This window comes from Mesoplodon bidens (assembly GCF_964165515.1).
Source record: "Mesoplodon bidens genome assembly, chromosome: 17".
NCBI classification, from domain to species: domain Eukaryota; kingdom Metazoa; phylum Chordata; class Mammalia; order Artiodactyla; family Ziphiidae; genus Mesoplodon; species Mesoplodon bidens.
In genome coordinates this window covers 66,006,963-66,026,770 of record NC_138174.1, presented here as the reverse complement: position 1 = coordinate 66,026,770, position 19,808 = coordinate 66,006,963, and the positions used below count along the sequence as shown (strand labels likewise).

Here is a 19,808-nt window from a genome sequence, read left to right as displayed (position 1 = left end):
TAACTTACACCTCTTTGAAGACCCTGTGTCCAAACTCAGTCCCATTTTGCGGTGCTCAGGGTCGGGACTTCAGCATATGAATTTAGGAGGGGGACACAATTCATTCACCTCCTAAGAATGACTGAAGAAAAGTTGGATTACATTGTCAAGGGACATGGCGCGTTGGCAAAGAAAAGGGAGATGAGCTCTCACAGGTTGCTGGAGGCGGTACAAATGGAGCCGGCCTCTCTGAAGAATAATTTGTCATTATCTATTTAAATTCAAGTGGATTCCTTTGACTCAGCCTCCAGCAACTCCCCAAATGATACATCCTCGAGGTTCTGATAGCAAAAGAATGGGAGCAACCTGATGTTGTCAATAGGGTGTGGGTTAGTTACGGCTTTAAAAAAAAGGGGGGGGGAATTCCTTTATGGACAAGTATAGAATGCTCCAAGGAGAAGCAAGGTATAGAACAGTGTATAGAGCGTTACATTTGGATAGAACTGGAGAAGGGGTTGATAGGTATTTGCAGAGATATGTCTGTGAAGTCACGGAAGAAGCGTCGCTAAGCGGGTGGGCGTGGAGGCTGGACAGCCAGGAGCCAGGGGCGAGAGGGGGACGCCTCGCTTTACACACTTCGGTGCCTTTTAAGTGGTGAATCCCGAAGTTATTAAATAAATAACTGTTTTCTTTCCCTTATGAGAAAATTCTCTTACAAGGTCATTCGTAACTTCCATTGTCTGGGGTCATTTTTTAAACATGAAATTATTCTGATTAAAACCATTCTTATGTTCCTTAGAGCGCCTCACACGCCATTCACTTGGCAGGCTTTATGAGGGCGGCGATTCTGCATCTGGGCCGTGACGGTGCTTGGTCACTTGGTCGAGCAGGTCATGTGTGTCCCTTGACCAGACCATCCTTCTCTAACACTCATGCCTCAGGGCTTGTAGGGCAGTAATTACTTTTTCATTCTGGTGTAGAATGTGGATGAATCATTGTTCAAGGTTTTATTCCGCTCAGAAACTCCCAAGCAGAGAAATACCGTTTAGTCTTGTTAATTGGGCTTTTTCGGTTTTACCAGGTTATTTCAAGGCATTTACGGGTGATGCTGTTGAGGGGCTAAATAGCACTCTGCCTGTGTTTAGTACCCCAAGCTTTGCAAAGTGCTTTCACGTTCATTATCTCATTTTCTTGTCAGGTGAACCGTGAGGTTAGAGATACAGATTATTGCCATTTTTTTCTGGCTGAGGCACTCCAAGCTTCGGTGTCTCACAGTGAGTTAGTGATGGTCTCCTAGCTGGAGGCTGCAAGGTGTAACAGCTGGCTTTGCCAAGGGGAGGAGAGAGTTAACCGGTCGCACTTCTGTGCAGTAGCACTTCAGGCTTAGGGACATTGACTGGGCAGTTCAGTGGTTGTCAGCGGGGGCGACTTTGGCCTCCAGAGGCCACGGGTGGTGTCTGGCCCTGAGGACTGGGGATGTGCTACTGGCCTCTAGTGGGCGGAGGCCAGGGATGCTGCTCAGCGCCCTACAATGCACAGGGCAGCCCCGCAGCAGAGGTTATCCAGCCTCAGGTGCCGGTGGTGCCGAAGAGGAGAAATCCTGACGGAGCCGCGGGGAGCGCTTGGCCTGCAGCCCTCAGAGCCCGTCTTTACTTTCCTGAGCTGGTCCATTTACTGCCTTCTGAATGCTTCTTCTTTGGGGGTGGGTGGTAGAAATGATTACTTGGGATGGTGACTGGCGGCAGATTTAAGAGGCCTCTTCTGCCTGTGTTGAATGAGTGCCCTGCACTGGTTGTGCTGCGCGGGGGCCAGCTGACGCGGCACAGGTCCTGCCTGCACCGCAGGACTCCACTCATCCTGAGCCCCGGCCTTCGCTCTGCCCCTGGTTTTCGTGACGTCTGCAGCACACCGCCCCCCCAGTCAGCGTGTGAGGCAGGCAGACGTGGTTCTTACTACCCTTCCCTTTCGGTCAGAAAGAGGAACCGGCAGCTGAGGCTTAGAGTTGGGGAATTCTAGCCAGGACAGGGTGGAGCCAAGCAGACCCAATAGCCTTGGACTCGTTGGGACCCTGGGAGAGAGTCCGCCTAGAGAAAGAGAAGGCTTGGGTCCAGAGGAATGCAGCCGTGGAGGAGGAGAGTGCTGGGGGAGGTGTGACAAAGGGGGTAGTGGGGTCACTGGTTGGGCTGGGGGTCACCCGTGGGAATGGGAGGTGGCAGGTGAACGGAGGGCACTGCTGGTGGGGCTAGTCTTGGGCGGAGGGTGAGCCGGGCTGCCTTCCCTGAGCCAGGGACAGTGAGGACAGAGCATGGGCCTGGAGCATGGAGGAGGGAGAGGGGCACCCCGAACGCTGTCCTCGGAGGCTGGCGGGCGGCACACCTGGCAGCGGGTGCAGCCGTGCAGAAGCCTGCGGGCCTTGGAGCTGGGCGCACGGAGAAGCTGGAGGTGAGAGGAGCAGGCAGGTGGGTCCGTGCTTGCCAAGGGCTGGTCCGCCAAGCCACAGAGTTGGGAATTCGTACTGGAATTTGGTGGAAGCTGTCAGCTATTTTAAAACCAGCGATGGTTTAGCTTTAAAGAGAGAGGAGAGTGACCCTCGCTGCGTGAAGGACCTGTGGATACATTTGTGTCAGCCCGTCCTCTGCCGCCTCCCCCAGGACTCCGCTGTCGGTGGAGGGCATTGCCTGTGTCCATTTGAGCGAGGCCGCCTGCTCCGCCTGTGCCCCGTCCCCGCCCTGTGCCCCGCCCCCCAGCCCGCCCCTCTCCCTGCTGCGCGGCCGCTTGTTTGTTCGCTGCTCCTGGCCTCTTCCCTGCACACCTCGAGGGCCGAGTAAGAGCGAGAGCCGGCCCCGGTGCCCTCCGGTGACTTTTGGGAGGAAGTGTGAAGTGTTTATCAACAGGCTACAGGATGACCGTTCTCTGGCCCTCCCCTCGCCGTCCACGTTAGGTTCTTGCTGCTTCACTCCCGCCCTACTTGCCGACCGCACTTGACCCCCTCGTTCCCTCCCTCCACCCCCGCCCCGTGCCAGCTCATCCTTCGGTTCATCTTAAAAGGCAGCTGGTTCCGCCTCTGTGACCCGGCAGGTCCTGCTGTCCCCTCGCTTGGGGTCCACTCCTGGGAGCTGTGACTCGCCAGTCGTCGGAGGTCTGGCCTCCGCCTTAGAGACGGGCCCCCCACGGGGACCGGCCGTGGGGAGCAGAGAGCTGGTGAGGCCGCTGACCCCTCGTCCCCAGGGCTTTCCCCCACTCTCTTGCTGGCTCGGCGGCCGAGGTGAGCGGCCCTCCCCGTGGGGTGGGAAGGCAGGTTCAGCTGAGAGGTGGGACCAGTGGAACCTTTCTTGACGCAGTTTCCATTCCCAGACTGGTGGAACTGGAGAGAAAAGCACCTGGGTCCTAGGACCTGGCCAAGTATTTAAAAAGCAGTGGCCTGAATGAAGGACCCAGTGCTGTTTTCCTGAGTGCCCCCCGAGAATCTGGCAGACCTCGTGTTGGGTAGCGTTCAGGCCCTGGCCTGTCTGGTACCAGGAACGAGCTGGATGAACAGAGAAGCGGGGCTGGTCTTTTTTACTGCATCTTCCTCTCCAGGAAGATACAGGGAAGGCTCGGGCTTTATAAAGCCTTTCAGCTGGGGCACCTGGTTTGCCAGGTGTTCTGCTGTTGCTGAAGTGCCCCTGAGGGTTACGGGAGAACAGGTCACTTTGTCCCCTGTTGTGACTCCCTGAAAGGGGAGCGAGCCGTGTAAAGGGTTGTTTTGCTCCCTTGGTAGGTAGTGGGGAGCTGGAGCTTTGGAACGGGGGATGAGGCGTGGTCACCTGTCTCTCGCTGTTTCCGGAAGCTGCGAGGTGACCCTGAACCTCCGCGTCAGCACAGACCGTTTCCCAGGGTGTCCTTTTCCTCTGCCCCCGCTCCCCACAGATGCAGATGCGGGGTGGGGGGACCTGCCTGCCAGAGCTGATCTCGCTGTAGGGAACTCACCCTCAACACCCACAAAGTCAAAGGCGTGGGAACCGGGCCAGACGGTGCCGTAGAAAAGAGAACGAGAGTAGAAACGTGAGCTCCCAGGTTTCTTATAGAAAAACCATTTAGCTTTCCTGTGCCGTCCAAAATGGTGTCGGCCATTCGCCGCAGTAGTTGCTTTCTCGCTCTCAAACAAGGTGCTTTGGGGTGTCTATAGAGGGAGTAGCACGGACCTTTTCCAGGAGCAGGTGTTCGGGAAGTACTGGCATGGGGAAGAATTGGGCGTATCTGTGAAATAAAGGAGGACTGGAGAATGCTCTCTCTGCTAGGAAGTTCTCTTGAAATCAGAAGCAGGGGGTGATGGCGCCTGCTCAAGGCTGGTGCCCGTGGCTGGATGAATATTGAGTGAGTAGATGTTTGTGTCTATCAGGTAGACCCCAGACGCATCAGGTAAGGTTTCCGTGCCTTTTCCAGTCTAGACTGGGATTGTCTTCGTCATATCAGGAGTCAGGGGCGTTTAAAGACTTGAGAGGGTGTTCCACATACAGTAAAACTTGGGCTGTTTCTTTATAATATCACAGACTTGACTCCAGATATCAGGATTTATTTTAAATTTTAAAAGAAACTTACTTTACAAGTGTAGTGCAGGCACGAGTGCCTCCCTGAAGTGAACACGCAGTCAGCATCATTGCCCTTCCTCCGCTACAGGTGCCACAGGCCGCCTTTCCTGGGCTTGACCATGCCAGGCGCTGCCCCCAGCCGCTTAGCTTGGTGTTGGTGGGAAACACAGACAAGCAAATCTAAGTGAAGATCAGACCAAAGGTGCTAAAGTGGGGTGTGGGGAGGGGAGCTGGTGAGGGTTTTCCTGATTGAGGAAACTGTGACTCAGCCCAGAAAAGCAAATCTTTCAGCATCGCTACAGCCAGGCAGCAGCGAGGATGGGGCCTAACGAGGGCCCTGCTTGCTCTGAAGAGCTCGGGCTCAGCTCTATCCTGAAGGTACCAAAGAGCCTAGGAATGGTTTTGTTTGCTTTTCTTCTTTTTGATGCACTTGAAAGCAACCGGAGAGTGTGGCGTTAGCAGGGAAGCAGCCTGGTGCTCGCACACCTGCTCCCAGGCTGTGGACCGGGTACCGCAGGCTGTGGCAGGTCACCGCGCCCCCCAGCCTTCAAGCTTGCCTGCTGTGGCGCGGGCACTCACTCGGCCAGGCGCCCAGTCAGAGGCTTCAGAGGAAGTAACTGCCAGGTCTGCACGCTGTGAGTCGGGGTCTGGCTCACCCCCAGGCCCTGTGCTCCTGACCCCGCACCGGTGTGCCCTCATCCCCTGGGAGGGCTGGGTGGGTGTTTGCTTGCTTCTTAGCTTTCAAGGGAGTAGCACTTTGGGATTTGTGTTTGAAAAGAACCCTGGAAGCCATGGGCACTGCGGGGCTTCAGGAGAGACGGACGGAAGAGACGCAAGACACGGAGGCTGGGGAGGGGGCTGGAGGACTGGGGCAAGGCTCGGGCCCCTCTGCTTTCCTGGATATCCCGGAGCTGGGGGATGGCGGCCTTCAGGGTGGCCGCCCAGCTCCGGAGCAAGGCAGTGGGTGACAGGCCGCACGAGCCATGCCACCTGCCCTCTGCGCATCTCAGAGATGCAGGCGGGGGGGGGGGGAGGTGGCCCGTCCCCAGGGCTGTGCTCCGGTCGACTCCTGTCTGACGCTCTGGGCGGGATGGGTGTGTATGGTACTGGCCTTGGGGACTGGTTCCCAAACCCTTCTGTACCAGAGGATCACCCACTGAGGCTGTGAAAACAGGCGCGCCCCTTGGAGCCCTGGTGCAGTAGCTGTGGAGCGCACTGCCGGGGGGTCTGGTGCGGGGCCCCTCTGGCACAGTGCAGGCTTCCCACCCAGTTCTCACTCGGACGCACTTTTCTCACTGTTGTGTATTTATAAAATTTTCTAGTTCCAAAATGACAGCGCAAAATACCCTTAGATTATTTAAAATAATCTTTTCTGCTTTTTTAAAAATAGTAATTTGCCTCTCTCTTTGTTTTTTCTGTAGGACACTAAATTATGGATAATAATGGAATATCTTGGTGGAGGCTCCGCACTGGACTTAGTAAGTATCATGTTGGATGTTTAATGCATCAGAGGTCTTCTCGGTCAGTCTTGCTTGTAAAGATAATTCTGTTTACATTCTGTTTCCCTTTTTAAGTTGCATGAAAAAAGGACCAAACTATTCCTTATAATAGGGATTTTTGCTTCTGATACGTTACTGTAAATTATAGATCTTTTTTTGCTGTATAACAAAGTGAATCAGCTATACATATACATATATCCCCATATCCCCTCCCTCTAGCATCTCCCTCCCACCCTCCCCATCCCACCCCTCTAGGTGGTCACAAAGCATCGAGCTGATCTCCCTGTGCTATGTGGCTGCTTCCCACTAGCTATCTGTTTTACATTTGGTAGTGTATATATGTCCACGCCACTCTCTAACTTCGTCCCAGCTTACGTCTGCGTATAGATCTGCTTTTGAAGACAGTTTTGCTGTTTCATGGGAAACCAGTGAATTCATTCCAAGCAGCCATGAAGGATGTCGCCTGCTGTGTCTGACTTAAGAACAGTTTCTTATTTTCTAAAACTGGTTTTAACTTTTGTGGAGCTGGTACCCCGTCATTGTTTCATGTTTCAGACGGTAACTTCCCTTCTAAAATATGCGTGGAACATTTTCATTTATGATTAATCAGAACTAGAATTTTTAAAAATTAAAATTTGATTTCACAGGTAAGAGATGGGCACAGTATCACAATGGGAGCAGCCGTCGGGCCAAGCAGGAACGCATGTTTCTGTTTCCTGGATGCACACGCAGAGAGGCCTTGCTGCGCTCACAGTGTGGCTGTGGTGGAGCTGGACCCCTGCCAGTGGCGGTGTCTCCTACCTGGTCTGGACCTAGGTGTCCAGCCCACACAGATGAGAGGCAGCTCCGGTGTAGGATGACCTCAAAGTCACAGTCTGGAACTCCCCTCTTTTTTTTTTTTTTTTGCAGTACGCGGGCCTCTCACTGTTGTGGCCTCTCCCGTTGCAGAGCACAGGCTCTGGACGCGCAGGCCCAGTGGCCATGGCTCACGGGCCCAGCCGCTCTGTGGCATGTGGGATCTTCCCGGACCGGGGCGTGAACCCGTGTCCCCTGCATCGGCAGGCTCTCAACCACTATGCCACCAGGGAAGCCCCATGTAACTCCCCTCTTGTGGTAAAATATGGTTACATATTGGTCTCTGATAAGATGCTCAGAAATAACCAGTAAATCATGAGCATTACTTAAGTCATCCTTGAAACACAATATATGCAAAACAAATTTTTAAAAATCTCACACAGTTGTTTAGCCCCTGACATTTCATCCCCATGTGGTTACGCAGTGAAATCAACGGAATCAGCACTCTTTCCCTGCCCATCCTGTAAAAGCTGGGCTTTTGGGTGAGTGGTGATTTCCAAGTCAGGCCTGATCTATCATTTTAGTGTTTGAGCGTGGGTTCTGCTTGCTAGACAGTTGTCAGGGCGGTACGTCTGCAGTTTTCACTGGTCTCACAGCTGAGAGAAGCTAGCGTTTTTTGGTGGTTACAGTTTACACAGATTTTATTCACTAAGAAAAGAAATACCCTTTGATTAAAAGGAGTTTACTTTCTCACAGTAATAGTAACAATTAGTATTTTGGGGGGAAGGTAAAACCTCTAGAACTGAATGTATCTCTGAAAGGCTTATGTACCCAATTTTTAAAAAAATCACATAATGTTATAAACCGTAAAAGCAATTGGTCAAAAGGAAAGTTCAGGAAAAAAATTTAATATGGTATAAACAGTGATATTAAAATGGAGAAAGCAGCAAAACAGCTGGATAAATTTTATGACTCCCTTTGCTTCTTTTCCGTAAATATACATATGACACAAAGAGCTTTTCTTTTTTTTTTTTTTTAACTCCTTTGGGAAATGCTACAGAAATGTAGAAAATTGCCTCATTTTGTATAATTAGATTTACTATTATCTTAAGTGAATTTCATTTGTGGCATGTATAAAATGATTTGTGGGGACTCTTTTCCAACACTGAGTCCTCAGAACAGCAATTCTAGTCTCTAAATGCTTTAGTTTATTCATTCTTAATGCCACAATAATTTATTTAGTGGTAACTTTCTTTGGAGCTCTGAAGTCTGTGAAATTTTAGACATTACAGTTGGAAGGAAGTGTCGAATTCTCCACTTATTAACTAAAATCCCATATGGTGCCAGTCCCAGCAAACTGCCATCCATCTTCCACGTCATGGGCTCTGGTGGCAAGAACCAGGCATTCCTTTTTGAATGTCCCCAAATCGTCTCATTTTACTGGAGGAAACGGAAATACTCAGAAGTTAGGTGTGCCAGCTAGCAGATAGAGCTGGACGTTGGACCTTGTTGTAACCAGCTGCAAAGCCCTGACCTCGCGCTCTCCTTCCCCTCCCTCTGACTTTGTCGTATTTTTCTTCATCTCTTATCCCTTTTCTGTTGGCCTGACCCCAGTCCTCAAAGAAGATGCACTTTAATAATGGGATTCAAGAGTTTTTTGAATGTTGAAGACTATTAAGATTATTTTGAGAGTGTCTATTAAATGTTTACACAAGATTCTAAAAACCAGAGTATTGTTGCATATGAAGATTTGTTACCAGGTAGCTGAATATATGGATTTGGGGCATTTCTTAGAAAAATCCCACCTTGCTTTTTTTTTTTTTTTTTTTTTTGGCGGTACACGGGCCTCTCACTGTTGTGACCTCTCCCGTTGCGGAGCACGGGCTCCGGATGTGCAGGCCCAGCGGCCATGGTTCACGGGCCCAGCCGGTCCGCGGCATGTGGGATCCTCCCGGACCGGGGCACGAACCCACGTCCCCTGCATCGGCAGGCGGACTCTCAACCACTGTGCCACCAGGGAAGCCCCCACCTTGCTTTTGTTTAATGTCTCTCTCTCTGCTAAGAGGCACGGTGCTGGTATGTTTGTATGTCTTTGGAGCAGCCCCTGTACATGAGGCCCGTGGAGGGAAAGATGACAGTGTCTTGTTCAAGGGCAGGGCTCTGCCATTTCTCAGAGTACGAAGATCTCGCCGGCTCTTTCCTCACTCTAGATTCATCCTTTCTCTTCACGCACTGGGGCTGCTATAACGAAATACTATAGACTGGGTGGCTTTTTTCACTCTACATTTTAGTTATCATGTTTACTTAGGCTGTGAGACATTATTTTTATTTTTTATTTTTTGCGGTACGCGGGCCTCTCACTGTTGTGGCCTCTCCCGTTGTGGAGCACAGGCTCCGGACGCGCAGGCTCAGCGGCCACGGCTCACGGGCCCAGCCGCTCCACGGCATGTGGGATCTTCCCAGACCGGGGCACGAACCCGTGTCCCCTGCATCGGCAGGCGGACTCTCAACCACTGCGCCACCAGGGAAGTCCGTGAGACATTAGTTTAATTCCCTGCATTGAGTCTTAATAACACCTTAGCCTGGGCAGGAAGATGGCGCCTTCCTTCACCCGGGATTGCCCTGTGAGCATGTGTGATAGTTAATTTTTTTTTGGCTTTCTTTTTCATTCTGGAATTGAGCTTCCAAGTAGAGGCAGACAGTTGATTATATCGCATGTGGGAAAGTGCTACAAGGAAAATAAAGCAGCGTGAGGTGAATTGGGAGAAGGGGAATGAGGATTAGCAACAGAGGGCCTGAGGCTGAAAGATTTTTCACTGACTAAAAGATGAGTCAGTATTATAGGAGAATCTAAGGGGTAACCTTGGAATCTTAATTAAGAAGGAACTAGGCTCCATACATTGGTCACTCAGTCAGGCAGAGATGTTTGACAAACTTAAAAATGAATATGCCACGTGAATTTAAAAAAATGAGATGACATATTCATTTATGTTTAGGCCAAGCTGCTGTTGTGGTGGTCTCCAAACAGTGTCTCACACGAGATGGAAATTTCTCTCCCACACGTGGGGTTAGTGGTCTCCGGGCCCTGCAGGGGTGGGTGGCTTCCCGTGGTCTTGAGTCCTTGTCCTCTCTGGCTGCTGGCGTTTCAAAGCCAAGACCGGGAAGGGGCACTTCTGCAAGTATTCCTTTGGCAAGAACTCAGTCATGTGGCCAAACTTGCTGCTGCAGAGGCCGGCAGATACGGTCTCTAGTTGGGTGGCGGCGTGCAGGCCGAGAGTCTGTTACAGAGGAAGAGGGGAAAACAGGTTTGGGAGGGGGAATTAGAAGTCACCCAGAGATGAGGAGCAGTCTACATTTTTTTTTTCCTCCGAGTCTTTCTTTTATAGAGATTATTTGAAGATTCCACAGTCTTCTTAATGAAGAGACTGCTTAGGAGTGTTAGTGGTGGAGGATGTGAGGACCCACCAGCCAGGAGCTCTGTGCTCTAGGGAACAACTGAATACCCTTTACAGTGAATTTTGACACCTTGAAGGATCTCCCTGCTCTGTAAATAGTCTCTCTCTTCCTGCCCCTGCCTATGAATCATTGGCGGGTGGTGTTTAGGCCAGATTTAAAAGGGCATAACCATATATATATATATCAGTCGGAGAGCCAGCTCTTAAATGGTCCAGCAGAAGATGTTTCAGTTCATGTTCCTCAGTCTTCTCTCTCCTTGGTGATGACTCCAGGCTGCTCCGCCGTTTCTTTCCAGACACCTGATCACAGGAGGGCGGAGGTGGGTACGTCCAAGTCCAGCCAGACGTTCCTGGCTGTCTGCCTGGGTGAAAACCTGCTGGAGGAGGAGATGGAAGCCCTGCTCTGGGAGAGCATTTTGAACAGTGGGGTTACCCTTCTGCGGTCTGTACCCTGGGGCATAAGAGCAAATTCGCCAGCATCTCTGCCTCCTTCCTCTTTTTCCCCAGGCTATGAGAAAAGTGCATTTTCCTCATTTTGAGTATTAAAATTCCCCCAATCTATGAACTCAGAAGGAGATGTGGAGCAGGCAGACAAGGCAGGGTTTCCAGATTGTGTGCTTAGGAACAGTTGTTTCGATGTGTTTCTTGAGAACAAGACTCTGGGTCAGACAACTTGGGGAGGAATTAGGTTCCGTGGAACAGCGCGCGCAGTGGGCTGCCCTGGTCTGCGGCAGTCGCGGGCGGGCTCCTGGTCAGGACTTAGAGGACTTCTGGGGGACTAAGTTACCTGTCAGTGTGACTTCTCTGCATCTGTAGCACACCGTGAAACGAAAAGCAAGGAGCCTCCCTTCCACCCGGGTTCTGAGTGTGAGAAAGTGGCTTGAGCACAGGGGCCCTGCTGCCAGATGGGCCAGAGTCCCAGAGAGGTGGCCCCGACTTCGAGAAACACCCCCTTCCTCCCGGGCTTCGCGGATTTTCATGGATCAGGTTGGGCCTGTGATGACCAGCTTGCTGGGTGGACCAGAATGCGGGGCAGCTGCAATCACGCTGTTATGAAGTGAGAAGGGGGTTCTCTGTGCCCCGACCTGGGCCCAGAGACGATCAGCTGTCCCTCCACCACCATCCCACTGAAGGCCCTAAGACGGCAGGACTTGTCTGTCCGAGAAAATGTACGTGTCCGTCGGAACACTACCTCAGAAGGCGCGTCTTGGTTCCCATTCCCTTTGGTTTAAAGCAAATCTATCTCTTTCACACCTACTCGGTGAGCATCGTGGAATTGTGTCATCCCGTTGACTTACACATGTGCATTGGGCTTATGGTGGAGTTCACTGTCAAGTCTGAAAACGTAATACTGAACATCATCGTTCAGATGAAAAATTAAATTGTTAGAATTCTGCCCCTTTCTCTGATGCTTCCACTGTTAGTCCTTTGGGTGGAGTGTTAGGTGGTTTTGCTGAGGTAGTTAAGCGATTGGTTGTGGTTGAGTTCCCTGCTGTACAAGTGATAGTAGGCTTACTGTCCAGTTTGAACTGAGCTCTAGAACGTGTCTGCGTTTCTTTCTTTTAGTGGGGATGTGTGTGCCTGACGTGTCTGCCTCACATCTTTGTGTAACTAACGACAGTGAGGAGTCAGTGTCAATTCCTTCGAGTTTCCTTGAAAAATTTATTCTCAGGCAATTATTAGGTCATTTGGGGTAATATACTAATGTTTTTAGTATGTAACATACGTGTGTATATATATTATATCACATTAAAAAGTTCAGTCATGGGCTTCCCTGGTGGCGCAGTGGTTGAGAGTCCGCCTGCTGATGCAGGGGACACGGGTTCGTTCTCCGGTCTGGGAGGATCCCACATGCTGCGGAGCGGCTGGGTCCGTGAGCCATGGCCGCTGAGCCTGCGCGTCCGGAGCCTGTGCTCCGCAACGGGAGAGGCCACAACAGTGAGAGACCCGCGTACCCCCCCACACACACGTTCAGTCATGAGGGATTGAGCTCTTTTCTGCTTTCTTCCCCCAAGTTTTAAAATTCAGATTTAAAAGCTTCTGGTGTAGGGGTAGCCTCAGAAAGCAGTCAGCTCCCAGGCCTTCTCTTTTTGACTACTTGTGGGTTTTTTTTTTTTTTTTTTTGCGGTACGCAGGCCTCTCACTGCTGTGGCCTCTCCCGTTGCGGAGCACAGGCTCCGGACGCGCAGGCTCAGCGGCCATGGCTCACGGGCCCAGCCGCTCCGCAGCATGTGGGATCTTCCCGGACCGGGGCACGAACCCGTGTCCCCTGCATCGGCAGGCGGACTCTCAACCACTGCGCCACCAGGGAAGCCCCACTTGTGTTTTGATAACCGCTACCTGTGTTAGGACAGAGCCAGGCTTCTCTGTCCCCTCCCTGGCAAGCACTGCGAGGTGCTGGGCTTTTGCTTTCTGGACTGACCTCCCTCCCAGCTCAGCCGGCAGGCATGGCAGGCTGACCACGGCCTTTCTCACTGGCCCGACTTCGATTCTTAGCCAGCTTTGCTTCATGGAGCAAAGTCATTTTCCCCGGTTCTTTGCGGGGTTTTTTAAAGGGCCTTGTGACCAGGTTTTAATTCTGTTTTGGCCTGAAGAAGATTTCGTGGTTGATTTTTCTCGTCCATTTCCCATTGACTCTGTTCTTTCATCTCACACTTTTTCATCTAATCATCTAAGTAACTTCAATCATTTTTTTTTCTTGTTAGCTAGAACCTGGCCCTTTAGATGAAACCCAGATTGCTACTATATTAAGAGAAATACTGAAAGGACTTGATTATTTGCATTCGGAGAAGAAAATTCATAGAGATATTAAAGGTGAGAAAACATCTTGTTTATATTCCTTTGAAATACCCAAGGCAAGGAAGGAGTCATAGTTGTAGAGTTTCAACTGTGCTTCTCTTCTCAAGGGAAGTTGTCCTGTGGGTATGCGGAGAGTGCCTTCGACATGCCTGGGTAGGTGGGCCGGGCCATGAGGGGGTCTCACCAGAAGCACAGCCCTGGTCCCTGTTCTTGTCGAGTGCGTGATGGTGCTGGGGCACGCGTGTGCCTGTTCCCAAATGGTAGCGGGCGGAACTCTCCAGCAGATGACGGCAGGAGACATCTTTGGTTCTGTTTTACAGCTGCCAACGTCCTGCTCTCTGAACACGGAGAGGTGAAGCTGGCGGATTTTGGCGTGGCGGGCCAGCTGACAGACACCCAGATAAAGAGAAACACCTTCGTGGGCACCCCTTTCTGGATGGCGCCTGAAGTCATCAAGCAGTCGGCCTACGACTCAAAGGTGAGGGCGGCGCCTTGGCTGGCCGGCCAGAGGAGCCTGAGGAGTGCGGGAGGTCAGGGGGCCTTGGGCAGAGCTCTGAACACTATTTAAGGGGCAAGGGCAGGAAGGATCCCACAGGAGAAACGGAGAGTCCACGGAACTGGAAGGCCAGCACCTGGGCAGGAGAGTGCTCTCCGGGCTGCTGCACACCCTCCTGTCCTCGCATTTAGATCCCCCGCTCCTGGGATCGTTGTCCTCAGAGGCTCCTTAGCAACAAAAGAGGCAAAATCGTGATTCCCTTGTCCAGCCTCTTCTACCTGTCATATGAGGCACTCTCCCAGCTTTTCCTGCCTTCTTTCTTCCCCGTTGCCCTTCCACTTTCTGAAACTGTTTAATATAGACTCAAAAAGCCCAGGACCCCCGCCTCCTAGACCTCATTTCAGTCTCACATCCCACACCGACTCTGTCTTGGTCGCCTGAATGCAGTGAGATCTCCACATGGGCCACAGAGAATAGGCTTCTCTAAAGCGGTATTTCTAGGCAAACAAATATTTAACTCAGATACACTGGCATGCCGAACACCATTTCTTCTCTTTAAGTGGAACTCTTCTCAGTACCTGGCAGATCCCCACCTTGTGAAGCATAGCACACGGAGCGTAGGGTGGCTTTTCCTGGGGACCTAAGCTTGGCGTGGTGAGCTGTTGCGCTGGTGCTGGAAGTTGCTGGGGCGCGTGTCCGTCGCGGCAGAGGTGGACCTGGCCCTCTCACTGTTGAGCTGTATTGGTGGCCGTGACTCCCACAGGCGTTCTCGTGGCCTTGGTAGCCAATGGCCAGTAAGTGACGATTAGGTTTTCAGCGCTCCAGATAGCAGAGCTGTGGAGTCTCTGGTGTGTCTGTTGCCTGTGAGTGCCTCGCCCGGGATGAGTTCACCTCCACATCCAGAAGCAGTTTTCGCTGTCGTCTCTTGTCCTGGCGTTGTACCGTTTTACGACTCAGCAGGAAGTTGTGTGTTCAGTCCATTCTCTTTATTTTAAGCTGAGGCCCATTTATCAAAGTTCTCAGGTCTAGATGTTGGCAGGGCTGGGGCTAGAATCCAAGTTTCTTAACTCATTTGATTACACCCCACTGGTTCTTCTCTTCTTTTCCTTTCTGGTCGGTTAGCTGCTCAACCATGGCCCCTGGGACTCAGGGTTCAGGTCTTACCTTTTCAGTGTTACTCATCACTGCTCACCTCACACTTCTTCAAGAATTGTCCGGGCTGCCTGAGACCTTCCTTCCCCGCCTTTCTTCCTGGGCAGGGCCTCTCTGGGTGTTTGCTGAAGGCGGCCGCCTGCACTGTAGCGATCCCATGACATCGTGAAGCTTTGTCACCTTTTCCCTGGAGCTGTCGAGATCAAAATGCTCTTGTGTGATCAGTAGATGCTGTGGTGTTTTTTTTAAGGCAGATTAAAAGACAATGTCGCAAACTTACAGGGAATGCACGCTTGGCTGGGGAGCTTAAGAAAGCGTGTCACATTTCGTGCAAACCCTTACCTTTTACTCTGGCTTATGGCAAAAGCCAGTTCTTTCGTTTGCTTGGATCAGACCCAACAACTCTTAGCTGGAACTCATTGTGAAGATGTTTGTGAAATTCTCTTCCCAGGTTTGTTGACGCAGGAGGTGTGGGAAGTGCAGATAAGGTTCAGGGCCGGAGTCCTGAGGTTGGTCGGGAAAGGCTGCCAGAGGCGCTGGGGCCTGAGGCTGGGGGGATGTGCCCCTGCCCCTGGGCTGGCAGCCGTTGTCTGGAGCAGTGCCTGACTAAAGACCTGTTTGCAGTGACTGCCCCCGTCTGAGGCTCGTCTGGCGGGGCGGTTACGCGCTCTGACGGGCACCTCTTCTCTCCTGATACACACACCCGGCTTCTTTCCAGCTCCCCCTTCTGCCCTTGCATGTATGTCTAGCCAGCTTCCCCACTGGTCTCCGCATGACAGGTCCAGAGCTCGCAGCCCCGGGGTCCCTGGGGAGCAGGGTGCTCTCGGCAGTTTCACGTTGGGGCACACGTGCTGCTTCTCAAAGGCAGGTGGGGTTGGGGTGAGGATGGACTGTACCTGCCTCGCCAGCATCCTCATGTCCCTGAACTAAAGGGGGTGTTGGCCTTCAGTCTCGTGTGTACGTCTAGAGCCCTGCTTGACACAGTCACCTCTGGAACCAGTACCTTTGGCCCCTTGTCATCTGCCTGGGCTGCTGATGCCAACCTCAGCTCTTGATCTGAGCACAGCATGTCTAAGTCGTGTTGGCCCATATGCCTCAAGAGGCGTATTATTTTTAAGGTGACTTGGGGTGGCTTAGTGTAAGGAGTCCCCAGGCTGTGGAGACGGGGCCCCAGGAGTGAGCTCTGCCCTGCCCCCGGGAAGCCTGTGGGACCAACGATGGAGCCGGGGTCTTCGGCGAAGAAGCTCCATCTTTTTCCCCTTCCTCTGTAAGGATGTTAGGATGGTGTGTCAGTGGATGGATTGGAGACTTGGGTGAGGACCTTGTCCCCTTCTCTGTACTCATCCCTCCTGTCCTTGCCGTAGCTGAGCCCAGCGCTGTGCTGAAGATTTACGTCTTCAGTGAGTGAGCGCGACACTGCATGTCGGGCGCTCTGACAGGGAACGGGGTGCAGGGGCGCTGAGAGGAGGTCGGAGTGATCTGGGGAGGGCTTCACAGACGCAGGCTTTTCAGCCCTTCAGAGACGAGGGAAGGACGTTCAGACCAAGCCCACTGGGGGAGAGGAGAGCCGTTTGCGCTGGATTTGTAGGTTGAGGAGAAGAACGTGGTAGACTTCCTGTTAACCAGACGACTCCTGTAGAGGCTGAGGGGCCAGGGTCAGTATTCTCCTGTCAATAACTTTCCCTTTTTTTGGTCTCAAAAGCAGCACATAGTCTTTAATCTGCAAAGTACCGGAAAAAATGAGATGAAAAGAAAAGCATCTGTAGGCCTCGTACCCAAGCACAAGCTAAGTTATTTTGGTGTCCAGTCATGTCTGAAATAACTGTTTGCAGTCTAACCATGGTGAAAGATGGAAACAGTGATGTGTTGATGGAAGAAAAAAAGACGAGTGGAAACACAGTGGGATTGGCCGTCAGTTGGCATCTGAAAGGCCAGCCTGTCCACTGGCACGTGACTGGCACTCCTTTCCCAGCCCATGGACTCCCCTGGTCCATCTCAGGACCAGGAATTACCCACCTCCTGGCTAATGCGCCCTGGAGGTGGGGAAGGATGTGAGTGGGAAAAGCATCCAGCCTGGGGACTCATGACAGGTTGTATCCTAGCATGAGGTGATGGTTGGGCTGTGTATTGCTATGGAGCTGCTCATAAATGGTTTTCTACCTCTAGATGCCACTTACTAATGTTAATGTGTTCCTAAATATTGCCTCTAATTAAGCAAATAGTTTCTATTAAATCCATGAGCTCTGTTTTTGACTAGTTATAACTGTTACTTGGGGTTCTCCATGGTTTTTTCCCTCTTCCTCTTGTGGTTCTTTTCTTTTCTTTTTTTTTTTTTGGCCACGCTGCGCAGCATGCAGGATCTTAGTTCCCCGACCAGGGATTGAACCCATGCTCCCTGCAGTGGAAGCGCAGATTCTTAACCACTGGACCACCAGGGAAGTCCCCCTCTTGTGGTTCTTTATACAATATTTGGTATACATACATTTTTTATGCCACTTAAATTTGTATTTTGTCTGCAGAGATGTAGCCAGCTTACTTTTACTTAACTTGGCTTTGCAAGGATTTGGAGAGTTGTTGTATACTGGTAGCACCCCACTCGCATCCCCTCACCCCTGTTGCTCATCAGTAGCAGATAATTTTGTGTTGTCACTTTTAGGGGAATTCTATCCAGAACTAACCACATACAGAGGAAAAAAAAATCTGTTCACGAAGAAATATCTGCAGTTCAGAGCACCTGCCTTTGTAACTTTGGACTTAGGCTCATTATTGAAAACCACTGTTTGTTTTCTCTTAATAGCTAAATTTCCTGTCTTTCCCACATGGTGGTAAAACAGTTCTCTTCTTACACCTCAATTTTAATTGCTTTGGAAAATGACTGCCCTTTCCCACATAACTTTTATTTTAAAATCCAGACACATGTTCTAAATCTGATGCCAGATTTCGTAGATACCATGATAGAGAATCGTAAGTACAATTGAGTTTGTCTATCAGCATTGTTGTTGAGTACTTGATCCTTCAGTAAGTTAATGTGCCATAGCAACGTAATCATTCTTCTAAGGTTTAGCATAAGTAATGCTGCTATTGAATATTTTGGGCAGCCTTTACCATTTTCTAAATATAAAATTTATTTAGGGTAGATTCCTAGAAGTGGAATTAATTGGTTTCAACGAATGTGGATATTTTTATGGTTTTTGCTACATAATGCCGAATCGCTTGCTATTTATTCAAGCGCCAGTCAAGGTTTCCAAATTAGGCAGCAGGATGTTAGGTGTCTGCAGAGGGAGCCTGCAGGCAGGAGGACCTCTCGGGAGCCCCCCACAGAAGTCCCAGGGACAGGGGACAGCTCTGCACTAAGCCAGGGGCAGGAAGTGGGGACCCAGGACGCCGAGCGGTCAAGAGCGGCACACCTGGCACCTGGTTGATTTAGGAGGATCCAAAGAGAAGTTCAAGGGGCGGGCCGGGCCGAGGCTCGGGCTCCTGGCCTGGCTGCCTGGGGGAGTGACACACGTTTTGTCTTGATGTGGCTCTACTGGTGACCCTCCCAGGGGAAGAAGGTGAGAGCAGTACCTGTGCCTCTTCTCTGAAGACCTCGGAGGCGCGTTATGGGTGGGGCTGGGCAGGCTGTTACATCAGTCGCCTTTAGTCGGTCTGTGTTGTCCGACAGGAAGCAGGTGCCGGTCCTTGAATTCTTGCCGCCTGTCAGTTGTCCGGCCCGGAGCCTGAGAGCAAGCCCTCGGGTCTCTGAAGGAAATGAGCACAGGCTCATTTCCCGTGACAGGCTGCTAGCAGACACCATCATCGGCTGGGCTTTCCAGAAACAGAGTGTGTTTAAGTGATTACGGGACGCTGGGGGGTCTGGAGGTGCATCCATCAGGGATCATTTCTATCTACATGGCCATAAGCCAGATTGTTGTCGAGTGGCAGGCATAGCAAACAATAGCAGTTGAATGAAATCCAAGAGAGGCAGGCAGCTGTGGAGTTGCAGACTTGAGAAAGGAATCGCTACCGTACAGGAGTCGTGTACGCATCGTTTTTGCCTCTGTTCTTGCAACTCGCCCTTTCTCCTTGTACCTGTGCCCTTCCTCCTGTCCTCCTGCGGCCACCACGGTTACAGATGCTCACTGCACCCAGCTTCCTCCTCCTGGGGGTCAGACCCTGGAACGCATCACACTTCTGCTGATTTTTAAAGTAGTACCCGTGTAAAATAAAGCAGAGGAAAGGAAGGTAGGAGCATTACTCCCGACACTGGATCTTCCAGATTCATCCCTTTAGTACAAACTGAGGGCAAAGAGTTTACAACAAGGCTTGCTGTCTGTTATTCCCACCTTCACTGGAACAGAAGGAAGTAGAAGGTGTGGTGGGCATCATCCCCACCCACCGCTGCCCAGGGGAGATTGTTGCTAGGACTTCTCGTACGTCCTGGGATTGTGGGAACGTGGCAGGTGAGTCCTCTCTAGGTTGTTAGACGTTGGGAACATCTGGGTCCTGGGGTGACCTGCTTGCTCAGTGTTCCAGCCTTTCCGTTTCCCTGCCGTGGGGTGAGAGTGAGGGATGTGTTAGGTTCTGACGGAATTGCCTGGAAGTAGGTTGGGTTTGCGGTGCTGTGACGGGAGCAGGGAGGTCGCGGAGGCCGCGTCCAGGAGGCTGGGCCCCTCGCCTCGTTCTTTGCCTGCCTGTGGGGTCCCGCTTCATTTCCAGCTTCTGTCTTCTTTGCTGTGGCTTGGTTTTGGCTTGTGAGAAATGCTGCCGGGCTTCGCTGGTGGCGCAGTGGTTGAGAGTCCGCCTGCCGATGCAGGGGACACAGGTTCGTGCCCCGGTCCAGGAGGATCCCACATGCCGCGGAGCGGCTGGGCCCATGAGCCATGGCCGCTGAGCCTGCGCGTCCGGAGCCTGTGCTCCACAACGGGAGAGGCCACAACAGTGAGAGGCCCGCGTACAGCAAAAAAAAAAAAAAAAAAAAAAAAAAAAAAAAAAAAGAAATGCTGCCAACCAGAGCGCTTCTCATTCCCAGCACACGGTCAGGGAACCCATTCATCTCTGCACTGAGCAGGTGTGGCCACAG

General features: G+C 51.6%; 1 protein-coding gene across 2 annotated transcripts in view; it reads left to right on the top strand.

Moving 5' to 3' along the window:
- The window catches only part of STK24 (serine/threonine kinase 24), a 104,492-nt gene that overhangs the window by 71,865 nt on the left and 12,819 nt on the right, over nucleotides 1-19,808 (top strand). For both annotated transcript variants that reach the window (XM_081214639.1, XM_081214640.1), the window contains exons 3-5: nucleotides 5,972-6,028; nucleotides 13,005-13,113; nucleotides 13,419-13,576. In XM_081214639.1, coding sequence (XP_081070765.1) covers nucleotides 5,972-6,028; nucleotides 13,005-13,113; nucleotides 13,419-13,576 — 324 coding nt within the window. The remainder of the gene's footprint in view (nucleotides 1-5,971; nucleotides 6,029-13,004; nucleotides 13,114-13,418; nucleotides 13,577-19,808) is intronic.